Genomic DNA, 16,576 nt, shown 5'->3' with positions numbered 1-16,576 from the left:
TGGATCTGAAGCTGGTTCAATGATAAATCGATGAGATGGAGGATGGCGTGGTTACCGAACGTTTTACAACTAATTGTATTCGACAGGTCGACTGATTCGTTGTACACGGTGCCATGACGAGTTATCCAGCACACAAAGAAAGAACTGATTTTGGTGGTGGTTCAGGGGATTTCGACAGCAACTCAGTACATCACCGAGGTCCTAGCACGTAACATGCTTCCGATTGTGGACCGACAGTTATGCAGTTGCCATGAAGGAGAGCGTTTCAATGTTATTTCAGTATAGCACGCGTCACGTTCAAATTTGACGGTTACTTGTCAAATATTCAAATATTCATGCAGTTGGTAAAGTTTCCAAGCATATTGTAGCACGTGAATTTCAGAGCACTGTCAAGGTCAAGGTCATGATACTGACCGACCAAATGCGTTTGGATATAGCTACGATCTGACAACGCTCTGTAAAGACCAAACAAGGTTGGGTATAGCTTTGATCTGACAACCCTCAGTAAAGACGAAATAAGATTGGGTATAGCATTGATCTGACAACGCCCAGTAAACACCAAATACGTTTGGATATAGCTATGATCTAACAACGCCCAGTAAACACCAAATACGTTTGGATATAGCATTGATCTGACAACCCTCAGTAAAGACCAAATAAGGTTGGGTATAGCATTGATATGACAACGCCCAGTAAACACCAAATACGTTTGGATATAGCATTGATCTAACAACGCCCGGTAAACACCAAATACGTTTGGATATAGCATTGATCTGACAACCCTCAGTAAAAACTAAATAAGATTGGGTATAGCATTGATCTGACAACGCCCAGTAAACACCAAATACGTTTGGATATAGCTATGATCTAACAACGCCCAGTAAACACCAAATACGTTTGGATATAGCATTGATCTGACAACCCTCAGTAAAGACTAAATAAGGTTGGGTATAGCATTGATCTGACAACACTCTGTAAAGGCAAAATAAGGGTGGGTATAGTATTGATCTGACAACGCTCTGTAAAGGCAAAATACGGGTGGGTATAGTATTGATCTGACAACGCTCAGTAAAGACCAAATAAGGTTGGGCATAAGTAGGATCTGACAACCCTCACAAATGGCCAAATAGGGTTGGGTTTAGCTATTATCTGACAACGCCTAGTAGAGACCAAATGAGGGTGGGTATAGTATTGATCTCACAATACTTAGTAAAGACCACATAAGGGTGGGTATAGCATTGATCTGACAACCCCAGTAAAGACAAAATAAGGTTGATATAGCATTGATCTGACAATGCTCACAAATGACCAAATAAGGTTGGATACAGCTATGATCTGACAACGCTCAGTAAAGACCAAATAAGGTTGGATATAGCTATGATCTGAGAATGCTCAGTAAAGACCAAATAAGGTTGGATATAGCTATGATCTGAGAATGCTCAGTAAAGACCAAATAAGGTTGGATATAGCTATGATCTGAGAATGCTCAGTAAAGACCAAATACGTTTGGATATAGCTATGATCTGAGAATGCTCAGTAAAGACCAAATAAGGTTGGATATAGCTATGATCTGAGAAAGCTCAGTAAAGACCAAATAAGGTTGGATATAGCTATGATCTGAGAACGCTCAGTAAAGACCAAATAAGGTTGGACATAAGTAGGATCTGACAACCCTCACAAATGGCCACATAGGGTTGGGTTTAGCTATTATCTGACAACGCCTAGTAGAGACCAAATGAGGGTGGGTATAGTATTGATCTCACAATACTTAGTAAAGACCACATAAGGGTGGGTATAGTATTGATCTGACAACCCCCAGTAAAGACCAAATAAGGTTCGGTATAGCATTGATCTGACAACGCCCAGTAAAGACGAAATAAGGGTGGGTATAGCATTGATCTGACAACCCCAGTAAAGACCAAATAAGGTTGGTATAGCATTGATCTGACAATGCTCACAAATGACCAAATAAGGTTGGATATAGCTATGATCTGAGAACGCTCAGTAAAGACCAAATAAGGTTGGGTATAGCTATGATAAGGTTGGGTCATGATGAGAGGGGATACACTGAATGTTTACTGAATACATTAGACAAAGGGGAAAGAATTTCGGTGCACTTTGGACGTATATTGAGACAAATAGATCGTTTGAATAAATGAACAGTTATTGAAATGATTTAGTCTATGACACATTGATGAAAATTTAGTACTTTATTTCTTAAACTTTAATTAAAAATGACACACCTTGTCCGAGAGTTTTCACACACCGAAGTCCCTTTGTTCTGCTCTGAATAACCGTGGAATCTTGTGGACATGACAGCTGTTTTGTTGGAATGTGTGTTACCTGCAACCACCAAACACAGATCGTGTCAGCCTTTCACCAGTATGAGACATCTATCTTTACACCATAATCAGAAAAAGTGAAAACGTTCGTTTTGGATACGAATAAAACGCCATAAAACTGTTACATCTCCGTCTGTTTTATTATGTCTACGGAACTCATGGTACATTTACAAGTCTTTTCTTCTGTTGGGTCGTATGTCAGCATTAATCATGGTAATGAAATCGTTTACCCTTTGACAGCAGGGCAGTCAGGCATCCACCCAGTTAAACCCTCCAACACTCATTCTTCACACATTGTTAAAAATATACGGTTCTTCAAATGTATCAGTGACTGAAGATATCCGAGGTATGTGATGGATCACAATTCACATATTTTGCACTTTCAATATATTTGGTGATGTGCAGAATCGAAGTCTATAATTTCACATAATGCAAAGTCAAAATAACGATGAGGCAAGAAAAAATTAACTACAGACGCCAGGTGTTAGGAATAGACGACTTGTTTGTTGGGAAATACGGTAACCGTGATCCTGTAGCGTCTTACCTTAGAATCATCGGAAACACAATTCTGTTTGTTTCCACTGTGTTTATTACCGATGTAACAACTGAGAGTGGAGGCTGAGAAGACATATGTCGTACATCCAGCAGTCCGCTGACATAGGTCCTCACACATCTTAGGAGCAAATGGCTTTCGACAGATCTCGACTGTGACAACCATCTCGATAAGAGCCGCCAAGGTAGATACTTTCAAGCAAATGATCATTTGCTTGTTAACGATACCGGGTTTCATGTCTGCTCAGATGACCTTCTGAAAATATACCACCACGATCATGGTTAGTTAATACATTGAGCTGCATCTGACTGTGAGTATTGTAGAAGAAACGAGATGATAATTAATCCTGCCAATGCTAATGCTGCTGTCGAATCAATTCGACAGGACAGCAACATAATGGCCTCCAAGAAATAAAACTTTCATTTATTATTTAACAAGTCCTTTTACATGTGGGCAGGGGCAGTAAAATGTGCGGAAGCGTATTAGGGTCACGGTGATAACATTTTCGTGTCATTATCTCCTACATAGGACTTAGTATCTCCTACATAGGACTTAGTATCACGTACGCAGGAGTGAAGGAAACAGTAGACTCTTAGAGTAAATGAACCACATGACTATGGACTCTAATGGTAAATATAACACATAACTGTAGACTCTAAACGTAAATGAAACATATGGTTGGAATCTCTAAAACAGTGACTGAAACAGTCCCTAATACCCTTCCGTACATTTTAGTGCCCCTGCTGTGATATTGCTCGAAAACTTCAATAAGCGTGGTAAAACCACACTCACTTACCCATTTTAACAAAACTAGTTGCAAGGATCTTTTTGAAAGATAGTTTGTTTATCGTTCATGTTGATATAGTTGATGTCAAAACAAATTCTGTTTAGATTCTCAGAGTTTCTTGGATCGTGTTTATGTAATTTTATAGCTCAAGATTTTCACATGTCCTCAATGGAACATGCCCACAACGTGATCGGTTCCCAATAAATAAGCGAGTTTTAGTTTTACGCCGCTTTCAGCAATATTCCAGCAATATCATGGCAGGGGACACCCAAAACGGGCTTAACACATTGTGCCCAAGGTGGGATTCGAACACTGATCTTCGGTGTGACGAGGGACATCCTTAACCATTAGGCTTTCGTGGTTCTTCGCAACACCTGGCAACCACGTGTGTCATACATTAAACTACTTGTATGTAATATCTCTGATTTTCGCAAAATCATTCTTAAAGAATAACTATCATATACTCACAGTTTAGTCCGTGTTTTCTGCACGCCCGTTTTGCTCCTAAATGCTGACACAAACATCGAGATGTCAGATAAAAGGAATCGTGCGTAATGAAGTAACTGAAATGAATTAATAATATGCTTGGATGATTGATTTTTTCCATGTTGACTGCAATCATGGATTGATAATCATCAGCTAGGGCTGTTTCTCACCGACGGTAGCTCCGGCCAGTCAGATGAGTAAAACTTTGTCAGTTCACAGTTAGCAGGTTTGCACATTTCAACCTTTCAAAGAAACTCTTCCAGACACACAAACAAAAAATGTTCTTGTCTATTCCTTCCGAAAACAAAATGTTTTTATTGGATTCACGTATTGATGATATCCTCGAATGTCAGTGAGCACATTAAACACATCAACACAGGGTGAGTGAAAATTAGCGACGTATCGGTATTATTTCAGTCGCTGTGGACGACACCAAGTTCACATATACACACAAATCCATTATTTACACAATGTCATACTCAAGGTTTTCATGTACAATTTTTACATTAGACTCCACTATTTAGAACAATGTCTGTAACAATATCATTTACACGTTTTTTTCACTGACTTAACACCCAGATTAGAAAACGCGCAATGCATAAAACATATATTTTACATTTTCTGACCACTCAGATCAATCTGAAATTGTCTGTTACAAACTGAAATATGAAGTCCATCTGCCCCTCACTCCAAATTCATGCATATCTGTTACAATGTCATGATTCTATGTCATATCAAATGTGTTTTATAAGGCTGAAGAAGACACAGCATGCAGATTGTTGGCTATGATTTTGGTACGTATGGTTCCAAACATGGCAAATGGTCAGTGATACTACTGGGTTTTTGTCGGAAACCACACTGGATGTTACTAAGGTGGTTGTTGGTCTCCAAGTACCAGACTCATTGATGACTGACCATGCTCTCCGTGACATGTTCTTGCCTGTATAATGTTCCTCATCTTTGTGGAATGTCCCAGAATGTATTTTGGAAACATAGTTCCTTTTCGACTGACGCCGGTTTAGTTTAAACGGTCCTCGAACCATGGCATTCAAATTCAAAATTTTACCTTCAGTTAATATATGGAATGTACGCAAATATTTTTTTGCACTCTTTCTACCCAGTCCGACCTGTATTCACCCATTTATAATAAATACATGCAAAAAGACCCACCAGACACAAGACCTAATGTGACAAGCCGGACAGGACCAGGTTCATGTTATGACTCGTCAAGGCGAAGAAAGTGGTTCCTAGAACTAGTACCCACAACTACCTGAATCTTCCACCCGTGGTACGTCTCTCCATTCGCTCCAATTGAGCTCACGAGTTAAATTAGAGCATTTGGTTGACATGTGCAGCAGACTACGTGATACCTGTTTTCAGAATTTTGCCTTGATCACATACTGCCAATGTCTCATCTAGACGCGTAACTAGCATCTATATGCAGTTGTCGTAACTGGGGTTTGGGAGGTAGTAAACCCTATTACTAGTTACCTGTTACCTGTCGGGGGTGATGTAAGCTCTGGTTGCACACTCGCTTGGTCCGTCCGGGCTGCTACATATAGGAATGAGTGGTCTGACGACCAGGACTCCTCACCGACACATAGCTTTCATGTACTGTCACTCTGGCACGCACAGAATATCTCAACACAAGGTTCTCTACTAATATTGGTTTATTCGATCCCTCTCTTCATGACAATCTGACTTGGCCTGGACAGGGTCGGGCAAGCTCTTTACCAGATATGGAAATGATTGATCGGGACGTAAACGTTCCCCTGACTCTGCACCGCACCGCACCGCACCGCACCGCACCGCACCGCACCGCACCGCACCGCACCGCACCGCACCGCGCACACTTTTTAGCGCTGATGGTATCTTTCTACGGTGTTCGAGCCTGTTCCACCCTTGTCACATGACCCTATACAATCCCGCCAGTTCGTTAGAAGTTACACCATTCCCATGTCGTACCTCGTGATTGGAAATCTCCATTAACTCTAATCAGGGAATCAGCATTATCTGCTACTTGGCGAATATATTGTGTTCTGTTGCTTGACGGTTGTTCCTGTTTTCTATCCCTTAATATATTACCCAGTAGTAATAGCATTGGTGCTATGACGAACCAACCGCAAATCTCAATAATGGATGTGTAATACATTTCTTGTATACGGATGTAATTTTCACCTTCTAACACAGTGAACACAGATAGTGACAAGTACCAATATGCACGTCATTGTTACTGTGTAAGTCAGGGGTTTTTCACGCCGCTGTTAGCAATATTCCAGCAGTATCGTGGCAGGGGACACCAGAAATGGGCTTAACACGACACAATTTAATTCTGGACACACAAAAGTCAACTCAATTCTAAAACGGATCTTTACTGTGTATCCTGCTCAAAACTATTGCATATCAGGTAGAAGCATCAATAATGCACCACACAGGCTGATTTTCCTTTTCTTTCCTTTTGTGTTTTTTCTTTGTGTTTTTTTTTGTTTTGGCTTGGTTTTTATTGTTCCCGTTAAAGTTCACATGCGTGTACGCACCTACTATTGAACTATCATAATGCATTTATGAGTCCTACCAGCGTTTCTTCCGCCATTTTAGCATTACCATTTATCATGCAAACTTGCCGTGTACATGCATATCTGAATATGTTACATTTATTTAGTATTTATTTGCAAAAAGGGCACATGTAGGCCATCGGCCCATGGTACTTTGGTCACTCTCCACAGTTTGTTATGTAAATGCAAACACACAGCGTTCCCCACACAATCTCGATTTGGTCGCACAGTCTGTGCTCGGTGAGATACGTTCCATAATTTTAACATTAGTTGACATATATCATTAATAAATAGAGTCTCGGTATTTTCTCGCAAATAGTACAATCATTGCAGCACGTTTCATATTTCCAACGTTAGTATAGGCCATGGTACATATATCATTGGTTCATAGAGTTACAATATTGGCTCGCACGTGGTACAAACATTGCTGCACATTTCATGACTTCATACTTTGGTATTGGCCCATGGCATCATTGGTTCATAGAGTTACAATATTGGCTCGCACGTGGTACAAACATTGCTGCACATTTCATGACTTCATACTTTGGTATTGGCCCATGGCATCATTGGTTCATAGAGTTACGATATTGGCTCGCACGTAGTACAAACATTGTTGCACATTTCATGACTTCATACTTTGGTATTGGCCCATGGCATCATTGGTTCATAGAGTTACAATATTGGCTCGCACGTGGTACAAACATTGCTGCACATTTCATGACTTCATACTTTGGTATTGGCCCATGGCATCATTGGTTCATAGAGTTACGATATTGGCTCGCATGTAGTACAAACATTGCTGCACATTTCATGACTTCATACTTTGGTATTGGCCCATGGCATCATTGGTTCATAGAGTTACGATATTGGCTCGCACGTGGTACAAACATTGCTGCACATTTCATGACTTCATACTTTGGTATTGGCCCATGGCATCATTGGTTCATAGAGTTACGATATTGGCTCGCACGTGGTACAAACATTGCTGCACATTTCATGACTTCATACTTTGGTATTGGCCCATGGCATCATTGGTTCATAGAGTTACAATATTGGCTCGCACGTGGTACAAACATTGCTGCACATTTCATGACTTCATACTTTGGTATTGGCCCATGGCATCATTGGTTCATAGAGTTACGATATTGGCTCGCACGTGGTACAAACATTGCAGCACATTTCATGACTTCATACTTTGGTATTGGCCCATGGCATCATTGGTTCATAGAGTTACGATATTGGCTCGCACGTGGTACAAACATTGCTGCACATTTCATGACTTCATACTTTGGTATTGGCCCATGGTATCATTGGTTCATAGAGTTACGATATTGGCTCGCATGTAGTACAAACAGTGGAACACGTTTCATGATTTCAGCATTAGTATTGGACAATAGGAGGGTAAACTTATGAATTGTAGGGTTAATGTGGTATAAACTGTTTTCTAAGATTACTGTAAGTGTTGCATACAAGAAGAAGAGAAGAGAAGAGTTTTCAAACCCTTTCATTTCTTGGGATATTATGATTCCTTCCCGTTTCAATGTTCCAGGAGTGAGAACTATAACGGAAACGCGCCAAAGATGCTCTGAACTTCTCAATGGTTAGTGATAGTAAATATGGTTCAACAGTGAAGGCAGTTTTGAATTGAGGATACAAACACATCTTAGGGCTATTTTCAAGAACAGAGTGCCAATTCTGTTCGTAAATGGCTTTTAGTTTCGATTCCAATTCTGATAGAAAAGAAACAGGGGAATCTATACTTTGAGCTTCCCAAATATAACCAAACCCATAGGTATAAAGCAAGGATTTCATTTTAGATGCCCAATTAGACTTAAAAACAACCGAGAATAGGGCATCATCAAAAGTTTGCACCAGTATGTCAAACAACGTTTGAAGACTGAAATATAGAGGGGATATCTTCCACACCAGCCGCGAACGCAGTGGTCGGCAGTAGACATTTTAACTCCTAAAATAACTTACAAGCCAATAAATGAACTGATTCTATTTCTTCAACATTATTTAGCGCCCATATTTCAGCCCCATATAAAGGATAGGTGCAACCTTTGAATAAAATGTCTTGAAAAATACGTTATAATCCATAGGCTTCAAGTTATTGAGTGACTTCATCACACGGAACAAAACCTTTTTGGCCTGCAGTGAGGCATTTGCAAGGTGCTTATTCTAACTCAAACTGCTTGCGAACGTAACCCCCAAATACGTATAAGAAGTCTACCAGCTTACTACCATATACCAATTTTCATACCTTGATAAAATTCCGCCATTTATGAAAAAGACCACCTTAGTTTTCTCCAGATTTACAAAAAGCGAATATCTCTGGCAAAAGTCATACAGAAAATATATCCATTTTTCTGGTCTTCAAACGATGTTACATCATAAGTTTAACTATAACTACAAACTCCACGAAATGACGTAATTGATATTTCTGCATGTTGGACACCAGTACATTTTCAACATCTCTCCCACATATGCCATGCGTACCATAAAAACGTGTGCTTGGAGTAGTTCTCTTCATAGTCGTTTCAAGCTTGGACCAGTGTTCCTTTTTGCTATTTGATAAATTGCTTATGTGTATAAAGATGTACTGTGGTATTAAGTACTACAGAGAATATTAAATTCTATGAAGCTACGCAGCCACAGACTAACATCTAGTGTCTGAAACGAACATATTTTACTGACCACAGTCATATTACAAAGAAATAATATAATGAAAAGGAGCCGTGGGACTTTCTTGTAAATCTAGACTTGCCACATTTTCAAGACTTCCGTGGGCTTTCTTGGATATAAATTAAAGTTTCTGGGAGACTAACGAAGCCATAAGGCTTCTACTCTACTTATACTCTGCTAAAAAAGAAACGCAAAACCCAAATATCAAGGAAAACTTTGTTATTCAAGGACGTGTAGATCAGCGGAAAACAAAGATACTTGAATAAAACTTTGTGGAGCAATGCATTGCTATCTTGTCCATATCACATGAGAATAACAGTCGTCACTGTCATTACTGCTACCACTGCCCGACATCTCCTGGGTACAGATCGAATCAGTTGAGGGTGTTGGGGGTATGTTTATTTATGTAATCATTTGTTTCTTTCTTTATTCAACTTTTGGCTTTCCGTTTTTGTTTGGACAGCGGAGTCGGGTGGGGTGGGGTGGGGTGTGGTGGGGTGGGAGGAATTCACTTTGTATTTCATTTTCAATGTAGGTCATATCGTTGTGTAGGAAGTCTACACTATGGGGGTAGTAACACTTGTACAAGGTCAACACTAGGTGAAGTATACATTTATTGTTCTTTGTGTATACGCCACTCGCTGTAGTTTCTGATGTTGGATGAACTGCTATAGACTGGGATGAATACCATATAGTAGATGATATCCATATACATGTATATAGTTTGTCGCTTGCAAATACACGTGGTCCTCTCTCCAGTTCGATCTCTGAATCCGGTGCATAATTTTCTTATCACATATCCTATGCGATGATACTTTGTCCAATACATATCCGTATAAATGTTGATAACACATGACATCGTGAAGCTGGTGTTTAAGACGCTATCGTCGCTATGGATGTCAATACAACCGAGTAGCCGAGCACTGTAGATCAATTTTGGGCACTGGGTGATGATTTTGGTGTCTTAGCACTATGGGCCATGTGATCTCAAACGCAAATAAACTTGTCACTTGTCACTCGTCATATTCACCATATATTGGCCGTTGGAACCAAAACAAAATATATGTCGTGACATGGAAAGATGGCATTCACACGCCTTGACTAACGCACTTCACTGTTCAGCTGAGGGTTTCTGGTCGAAATGGCAAGAAGTAATGATCATGCACATGCGATCCGAATTTGTTTCAAATATACTGAACATCATTGAAAACGCACCACCCCTAAAATTGTGGATTTCTAAGAGCAGAAGTGAGCAATCTATGTAAATTTTACATATTTGTGTAGACCAATGTTTGATAAAGAAAAGAAGCAAAAAACAATCAAACAAAACAGTGAAGATTTAATGCAGCTGACAATGAAATAAAGATGGGGTCAAAATGGAAAGTCAGTAGCGTGTATGACCCCCGTTAGCAGCAACACAAGCTGTGCAACGTCTCCTCATTGAACGGATAAGTCTCTGAATACAGTCCTGAGGCACTGCATTCCACTCTTGCTGCAAGGCATTGTCGAGTTCCCCAAGGTTGTTGATCTGCGGACGACGTGCGAGGCGTTGGCCGATGTAATCCCACAAGTGTTCGATGGGTGACAAATCTGGTGACAATGCAGGCCAATGAAGTAGAGGAATGTTGTTGTTAGCCAGATACTGTATCGAAACACGTGCAGTGTGGGCTCGTGCATTGTCATGTTGAAATGTGTGCAGATCTTGATGCTGGTGAAAGAAGGGAACGACGTTGTTCTGAAGAATGTTGTCACGGTAGTAAACGGCATTCACTCTGCCACGACAAACAATCAGAGCGGTTCTGTGGTGATAACTTATCCCTCCCCACACCATAATGCTGCCTTCACCCCACCGATCGGTTTGCACAACACAATCCTGATGATAACGTTCACCCCGTCGACGCCATACCCGTAGACGCCCGTCAGCATTTCGCAAGTGAAAACGCGACTCGTCGGAGAACACCACACCATGCCAACGTCGTAACAACCACACACGATGCTGTTCAGCCCATTGTCGGCGTTCACGGCGATGCCTGTCAGTCAGGATGGGTCCAACGTAAGGGCGTCGACAACGTAACCCTGCCGCACGGAGACGGCGTCGGACGGTGGAAGCGCTGATCAAACCACGTCGACCCTGGACAGCGTTGGCGGTTCTGGCAGCGGGCAAGGTTCGATCCCGAATATGGCGCCGTACAATGTCTCGATCTTGACGAGGGGTGGTAACACGTGCCTGACCTGGGCGTTGCCGGTCCCTGCTGGTTCCTGTTTGTTGGTATCTGTTAGCAAGCCTCAGAATGGTCGAATGATGACACCCAAATCGTCGTGCAATGTTTCTGCTTGAAGCGCCGACCTGCAACATACCCAAGGCCTGTTCTCGTTCCTCTGGTGACAATCTTGGCATGGCGAAAAAACTTTACTTACGAAAGTACTGCGAAAATGAGAACGGTTTTGTGCCGAAGGTCATTTATACCCCTGAACAGCATGCTTTCTGCATGCAATTTGTGCCCTTCGTGTGTGATGTGCATGAATTTTGTTGTTTTCATGTGATGTGTTCGATGATGTGTTCGAACGATCCGTTTTTTACTGTAGAGCGTTATTTACGATCTAGTGTGTTATTATCAAAATTCCCACCATTAATTTTCCATTTCCAAAAGATTCTATTGCCTTATTTCAAAATTTACAGGTGGTGCGTTTTCAATGATGTTCAGTATAATATTTTCTCAAATGAAAAGCACAGACGAAAACGATCGAAGTCGTCAAGGTAACGCGGAAGGCGGTATGCTCACCGTCGGTATGCAAAACACTTGTGGTCAAGAAAAGGAGAAGTTAAAATTACCTCCCTTGTAAATATGACTCGTGTTTGTTGGTTTGGGAAGTTGGGTTATTTCACAAGTTTATCGTCGCCACTAATTTCATCATTGGTTACGATGGGTGTTACCACAGAACCCAAAGACTGCATTCAGGGAACAGTTCCACCACAATGTTCGGTATGACAGGCATGCTGAATTGTTCTCTCTGCCACAAACTGACGATCACCATCATCACCATTCGTACAAATATACATGGTGCATGGTTGTCGGCGTGAAAAGGCGCAGACTGAAGTGCAAAATCTCCCGTGGAAACGTTTCGACAGGAACCTTGTGTACATCATCTTGCAGAGTTAGACATTTAAATATGCAATCGGTGAATTTGTCAACAGTTGAATGCTAGGTCTTGCGTTTAAGCTTTGATCACTGAAACTTTCAGTCTGGTGTTACTTGAGGTCAGTGCTTTTGTCTAAACGCGCTGAAAGCTCAAACGTGAGAGTGAATCTTTTATATTTTACCGTATTGTGCAGACTGCAGTGATCCCTGCCTTGAACACACACTGCCTTGAACAAGAAACACACCCCGTTTGTGGGATTCCAAACAGTTCCTAACTTCTATGGGTGACCTGCAGTTGTGAACATTCATTCTGAATCAACAACATCGTTTATTGTCTCATTGTGAGGTTTTGACGCTGATTCATGTGCTGTTGTCAAACAGGGAAGTTTGTTTATTCCTGGTTCAATAACTTAAACAAGTCATGAACCATGTCTCAGTCAGCCATTGGTGTGGTAGGGTAGCCTAGTGGTTAAGGTGTCCACTCATCACACTAAAGACCTGGGTTCGATTCCCCACATTGGACCTAGGACTCTTAACATTGTGTAAGCAAAACAGACATTGTAAAATATCGCGATCTAGGATATTTGAGACACATTGTTTATATTAGAATTTCCTGTGTCAGGATCACCTGTTTATGCCATGTGTTAACACACATGACAAAACGAAACACACTTGCTGAAGCATAATCTATCTGTCATGTTTCAGTTTTTGTGAACATAGATTAGTCTAACGAGCTCATCAACAATCACTGACGCAAACACAAGATCAATTAAATGAGCGATTATTGAATTGATCGCTCTAGCGCAAATGAGGACAATGTGTCAAGCCCATTTCTGGTGACATTACTGGAATATTGCTAAAATGGGTTTAGAACTATGCTTACACAGTCATTTACATGTTACGTTTTAGCTTGCCAGCCAGAATGTGTCACTTTGCACCATTTACTAACGATGATATGGAAATATATATAGCGTTAGTTTCACATCACATATGGGCATGCTCAGTGCACATACCGTACCATAGATTTCTAATCAGTCCTGGGAGGTGGTTAACATAGACGACTGCAGCACCTGACTTCTGTAACGACGAATTATTTATGCCGAAGGGTGCTTGCCAGTATAGGTACAATGAACAGGTATGTACAGGTATGTACTCAGTCTTGGGAGGTGGCTAATGTAGCACCATGTCATAAATGACACGGTCTTTTCACATGTCTGCAGTCGCGTGCATGTCATACAACAGCGGCAGCTGCTGCATAAAGTGATTCAGGTGTGGATTATCATGATAATTAATGCTGGTAGTCAGGTAATCATCTGCGAGTAGGTTTTTGTCAGATGTAGATCATTATTTCACATGGCTACACAAAAAAGCAAAGTGAAAATTGTTTGCAACAGCTGGTACTGGTCTGTACTAACAAGATACTCGTGGAATTTTTACTTCATCAAGTATCCTAAATCTTGATCAGTTTTTCCTGTTATTAATGGAACTTTGTTTAAACCTTGCAGGTTCTATTCAGTCCGTAGGGTCTCACTGCAAGTCAAGGCAAATGGAGTGGACTTTCATTGTGAAAAATGCGGAAGTGGGAATCATACTGTCCTGTTACTGCCTGGAACCTTGGGTAGGTTGAAAGGCAGTTACTGTGATGTTTTGCTACAGCCAGATATTTGCAGGTACACACAGGTGTTACAGTTGTAAATTGTGATGGAGTTCTCAGTGCTGTTGTACGTCCAGGAGTGCGATGATCTTGGCTTTGATTTCTAGAAATGCCCCATGTTATATTGCTTCATTGGTCAGCATCCAAGATCCCCAGTGTTAGTATTGCGTAATGGTAAGCATCTAAGACAATCATGTCTTGGGTATAATAGTCCGGGTTAGACTATTGGCCTTCAGCAGCCCATTGGTTCAGCAACCCATGCTTGTCGTGAGAGGCGGCTAACGGGATCGGATGGTCGGACTCCCTGACTTGGTTGACACAAGTCATTGGTTCCCAATTGTGCAGATCGATGCTTATGCTGTTGATCACAGGATTGTCTGGTCCAGACTCAATTATTTACAGACCACTGCCATATATCCGGAATGTAGCTGAGTGTGGCATAAAACTAAACTCACTGTAACTGAAATACTGATAAAAGTGGAAAAAGAGCTATTTGCCAGCTCACTCACTCACTGAATGTCCCATTGGGATATACACTGGAAGCTGTCGAAACCGGCATCTGCCCAATCCGGCAAGTTATCATCACCGGCATAAAATCTCAGTCCCATTCGTGACTTGTACATTTAGCATCAGCTCTACAATCCGGCACATTGTCTACATTGGATTATTTATTCAGTCCTAGTGATTGCCGGTTTAGACAGCTTCCACTGTAATTTCAAGCAACAAGCAGGGGTTGGCAAGTGGTGAAAGTGTTTGCCTATCGCACCAAAGACCGAGTTTGGATTCACCATGCGTACATTACATAAAACCATTTCTGATATTCCCATCTATGATACTCTGGAATATTTACTAAATATATTAACTACTTCAAGCAAAATCTAAATTAAACTAAATTCACTCACTGCCTCAAACCCACAAGCAACCCTACTCTTGTAAGATGTACATTTTAGCAGAGAACCATCATAATTCTTAATAACTTAATGTGACCTTTGAAGGTTCAGGGTAGAATAGGCCTTCAGCAACCCATGTTTGCCATAAAAGGCAGCTATGCTTGTCGTAAGAGGCGACTAACGGGATCGGGTGGTCAGGCTTGCTGACTTGGTTGACACAGTTGCGCAGATCGATGTTCGTACTCTTGATCACTGGATGATCTGTTCCAGACTCCATTATTTACAGACCGTAGCCACATAACTGGAATATTGCTGAGTGCGGCATAAAACTAAACTCACCCACTCATAACTGATTTTCAAGTCAAATGCTGTGATACCATAGTTGAGTATTGTAGATGAAGATATCAATGATATATACAAATGGTATTACCCGGAAGATCGTTTACTATCCTCTATATATACTGCACATCATCCAGACTCTTGGACAGAAGAGGTTTTCTGTTCTTGGTTGGAGCGATGGTGGAATAACTGGTTTGCTCATTGCCTCACAATACCCAGACCTGGTGCAGAAGCTGGTCGTCTGGGGAGCCAATGCCTGCATTACCCCTGAGGACATGAAGATGTACCAAGGTAAGGACCCGTATCCTAGCAACTCGCCTGTAGGTCTTGTCCATCCTGTCATTTTTTTCAAAACCTTTAAATTGAAAACAATATCAGTTGGTTGCTCCTGACATTTCGTTAATATTATCGAAATGTAAAGCTTTGCAACCTATCAGGCTTACATGAAAACATTGCATGTTACGTGAGTGCAGTCTTATGATTATATTGATGCAATTACACGGTTCGCAGTCCTTTTACGTTGAAAGTGTACAGGCAGTTGTGCAAATTGTCAACATACTACGAAGAAATTCCATTGAAGAGTAGTCCCTTGAATTAGTTGATTTCTTGAATACGGGATAAATAGTACGACTGGGGGAAAGGAAGTAGTCTTTTAACATCTCTATAAACTGTTAAAGAGAGAATGTGTAGGTGATTTCGTCTGTTTGAAGTTATGGGCGCAGCGCAGCGCAGCACAACTGTCGAAACCACTTTTCCCCCCAGCGCTGAGGGCAAGTTAGGGAATCGTTTGAACTCCGATTTCGCTGGGGTTTTTTCATCGCATTTTCAACTTTACAGGTTGAATTGGCATTTTGGATGATTTGTTTCGGTAAGTGCATACCAAAAGGTATCAGAATCTGCAAAGTTGTGTTTTACGTCGCATGTGACCTTTAAGGCAAGATATTCTGCAAAAAACTCACCGAGTTGGTATGATACTCTGATTATGATCAGCGTTTCATTGAGTAAGTTATGTTTATTAGTTTTCGAGCTAGACTGCAATTCATCGGTCCGCTTTTGAGCCAAACGGACTACATGCTCCATGAATCTACTGGACGACGACTCTAGCGTCCGATCACTTCCGTTTTCATTACAGGTTGCCACAACTA

At 41.1% G+C, this 16,576-nt stretch overlaps 1 protein-coding gene across 1 annotated transcript in view; it reads left to right on the top strand.

Moving 5' to 3' along the window:
• LOC137257548 (valacyclovir hydrolase-like) overlaps positions 1–16,210 on the top strand; it is a 29,436-nt gene extending 13,226 nt beyond the window's left edge. The window contains exons 4-5 of the mRNA XM_067794873.1: positions 15,569–15,751; positions 16,142–16,210. Coding sequence (XP_067650974.1) covers positions 15,569–15,751; positions 16,142–16,210 — 252 coding nt within the window. The remainder of the gene's footprint in view (positions 1–15,568; positions 15,752–16,141) is intronic.
• The last annotated feature ends 366 nt before the right edge of the window (positions 16,211–16,576 follow it).

This window comes from Haliotis asinina, chromosome 12, assembly GCF_037392515.1.
Source record: "Haliotis asinina isolate JCU_RB_2024 chromosome 12, JCU_Hal_asi_v2, whole genome shotgun sequence".
NCBI lineage: Eukaryota > Metazoa > Mollusca > Gastropoda > Lepetellida > Haliotidae > Haliotis > Haliotis asinina.
Note: the sequence above shows the minus strand (reverse complement) of the source record. Positions and strands in the feature narration are given on the sequence as shown.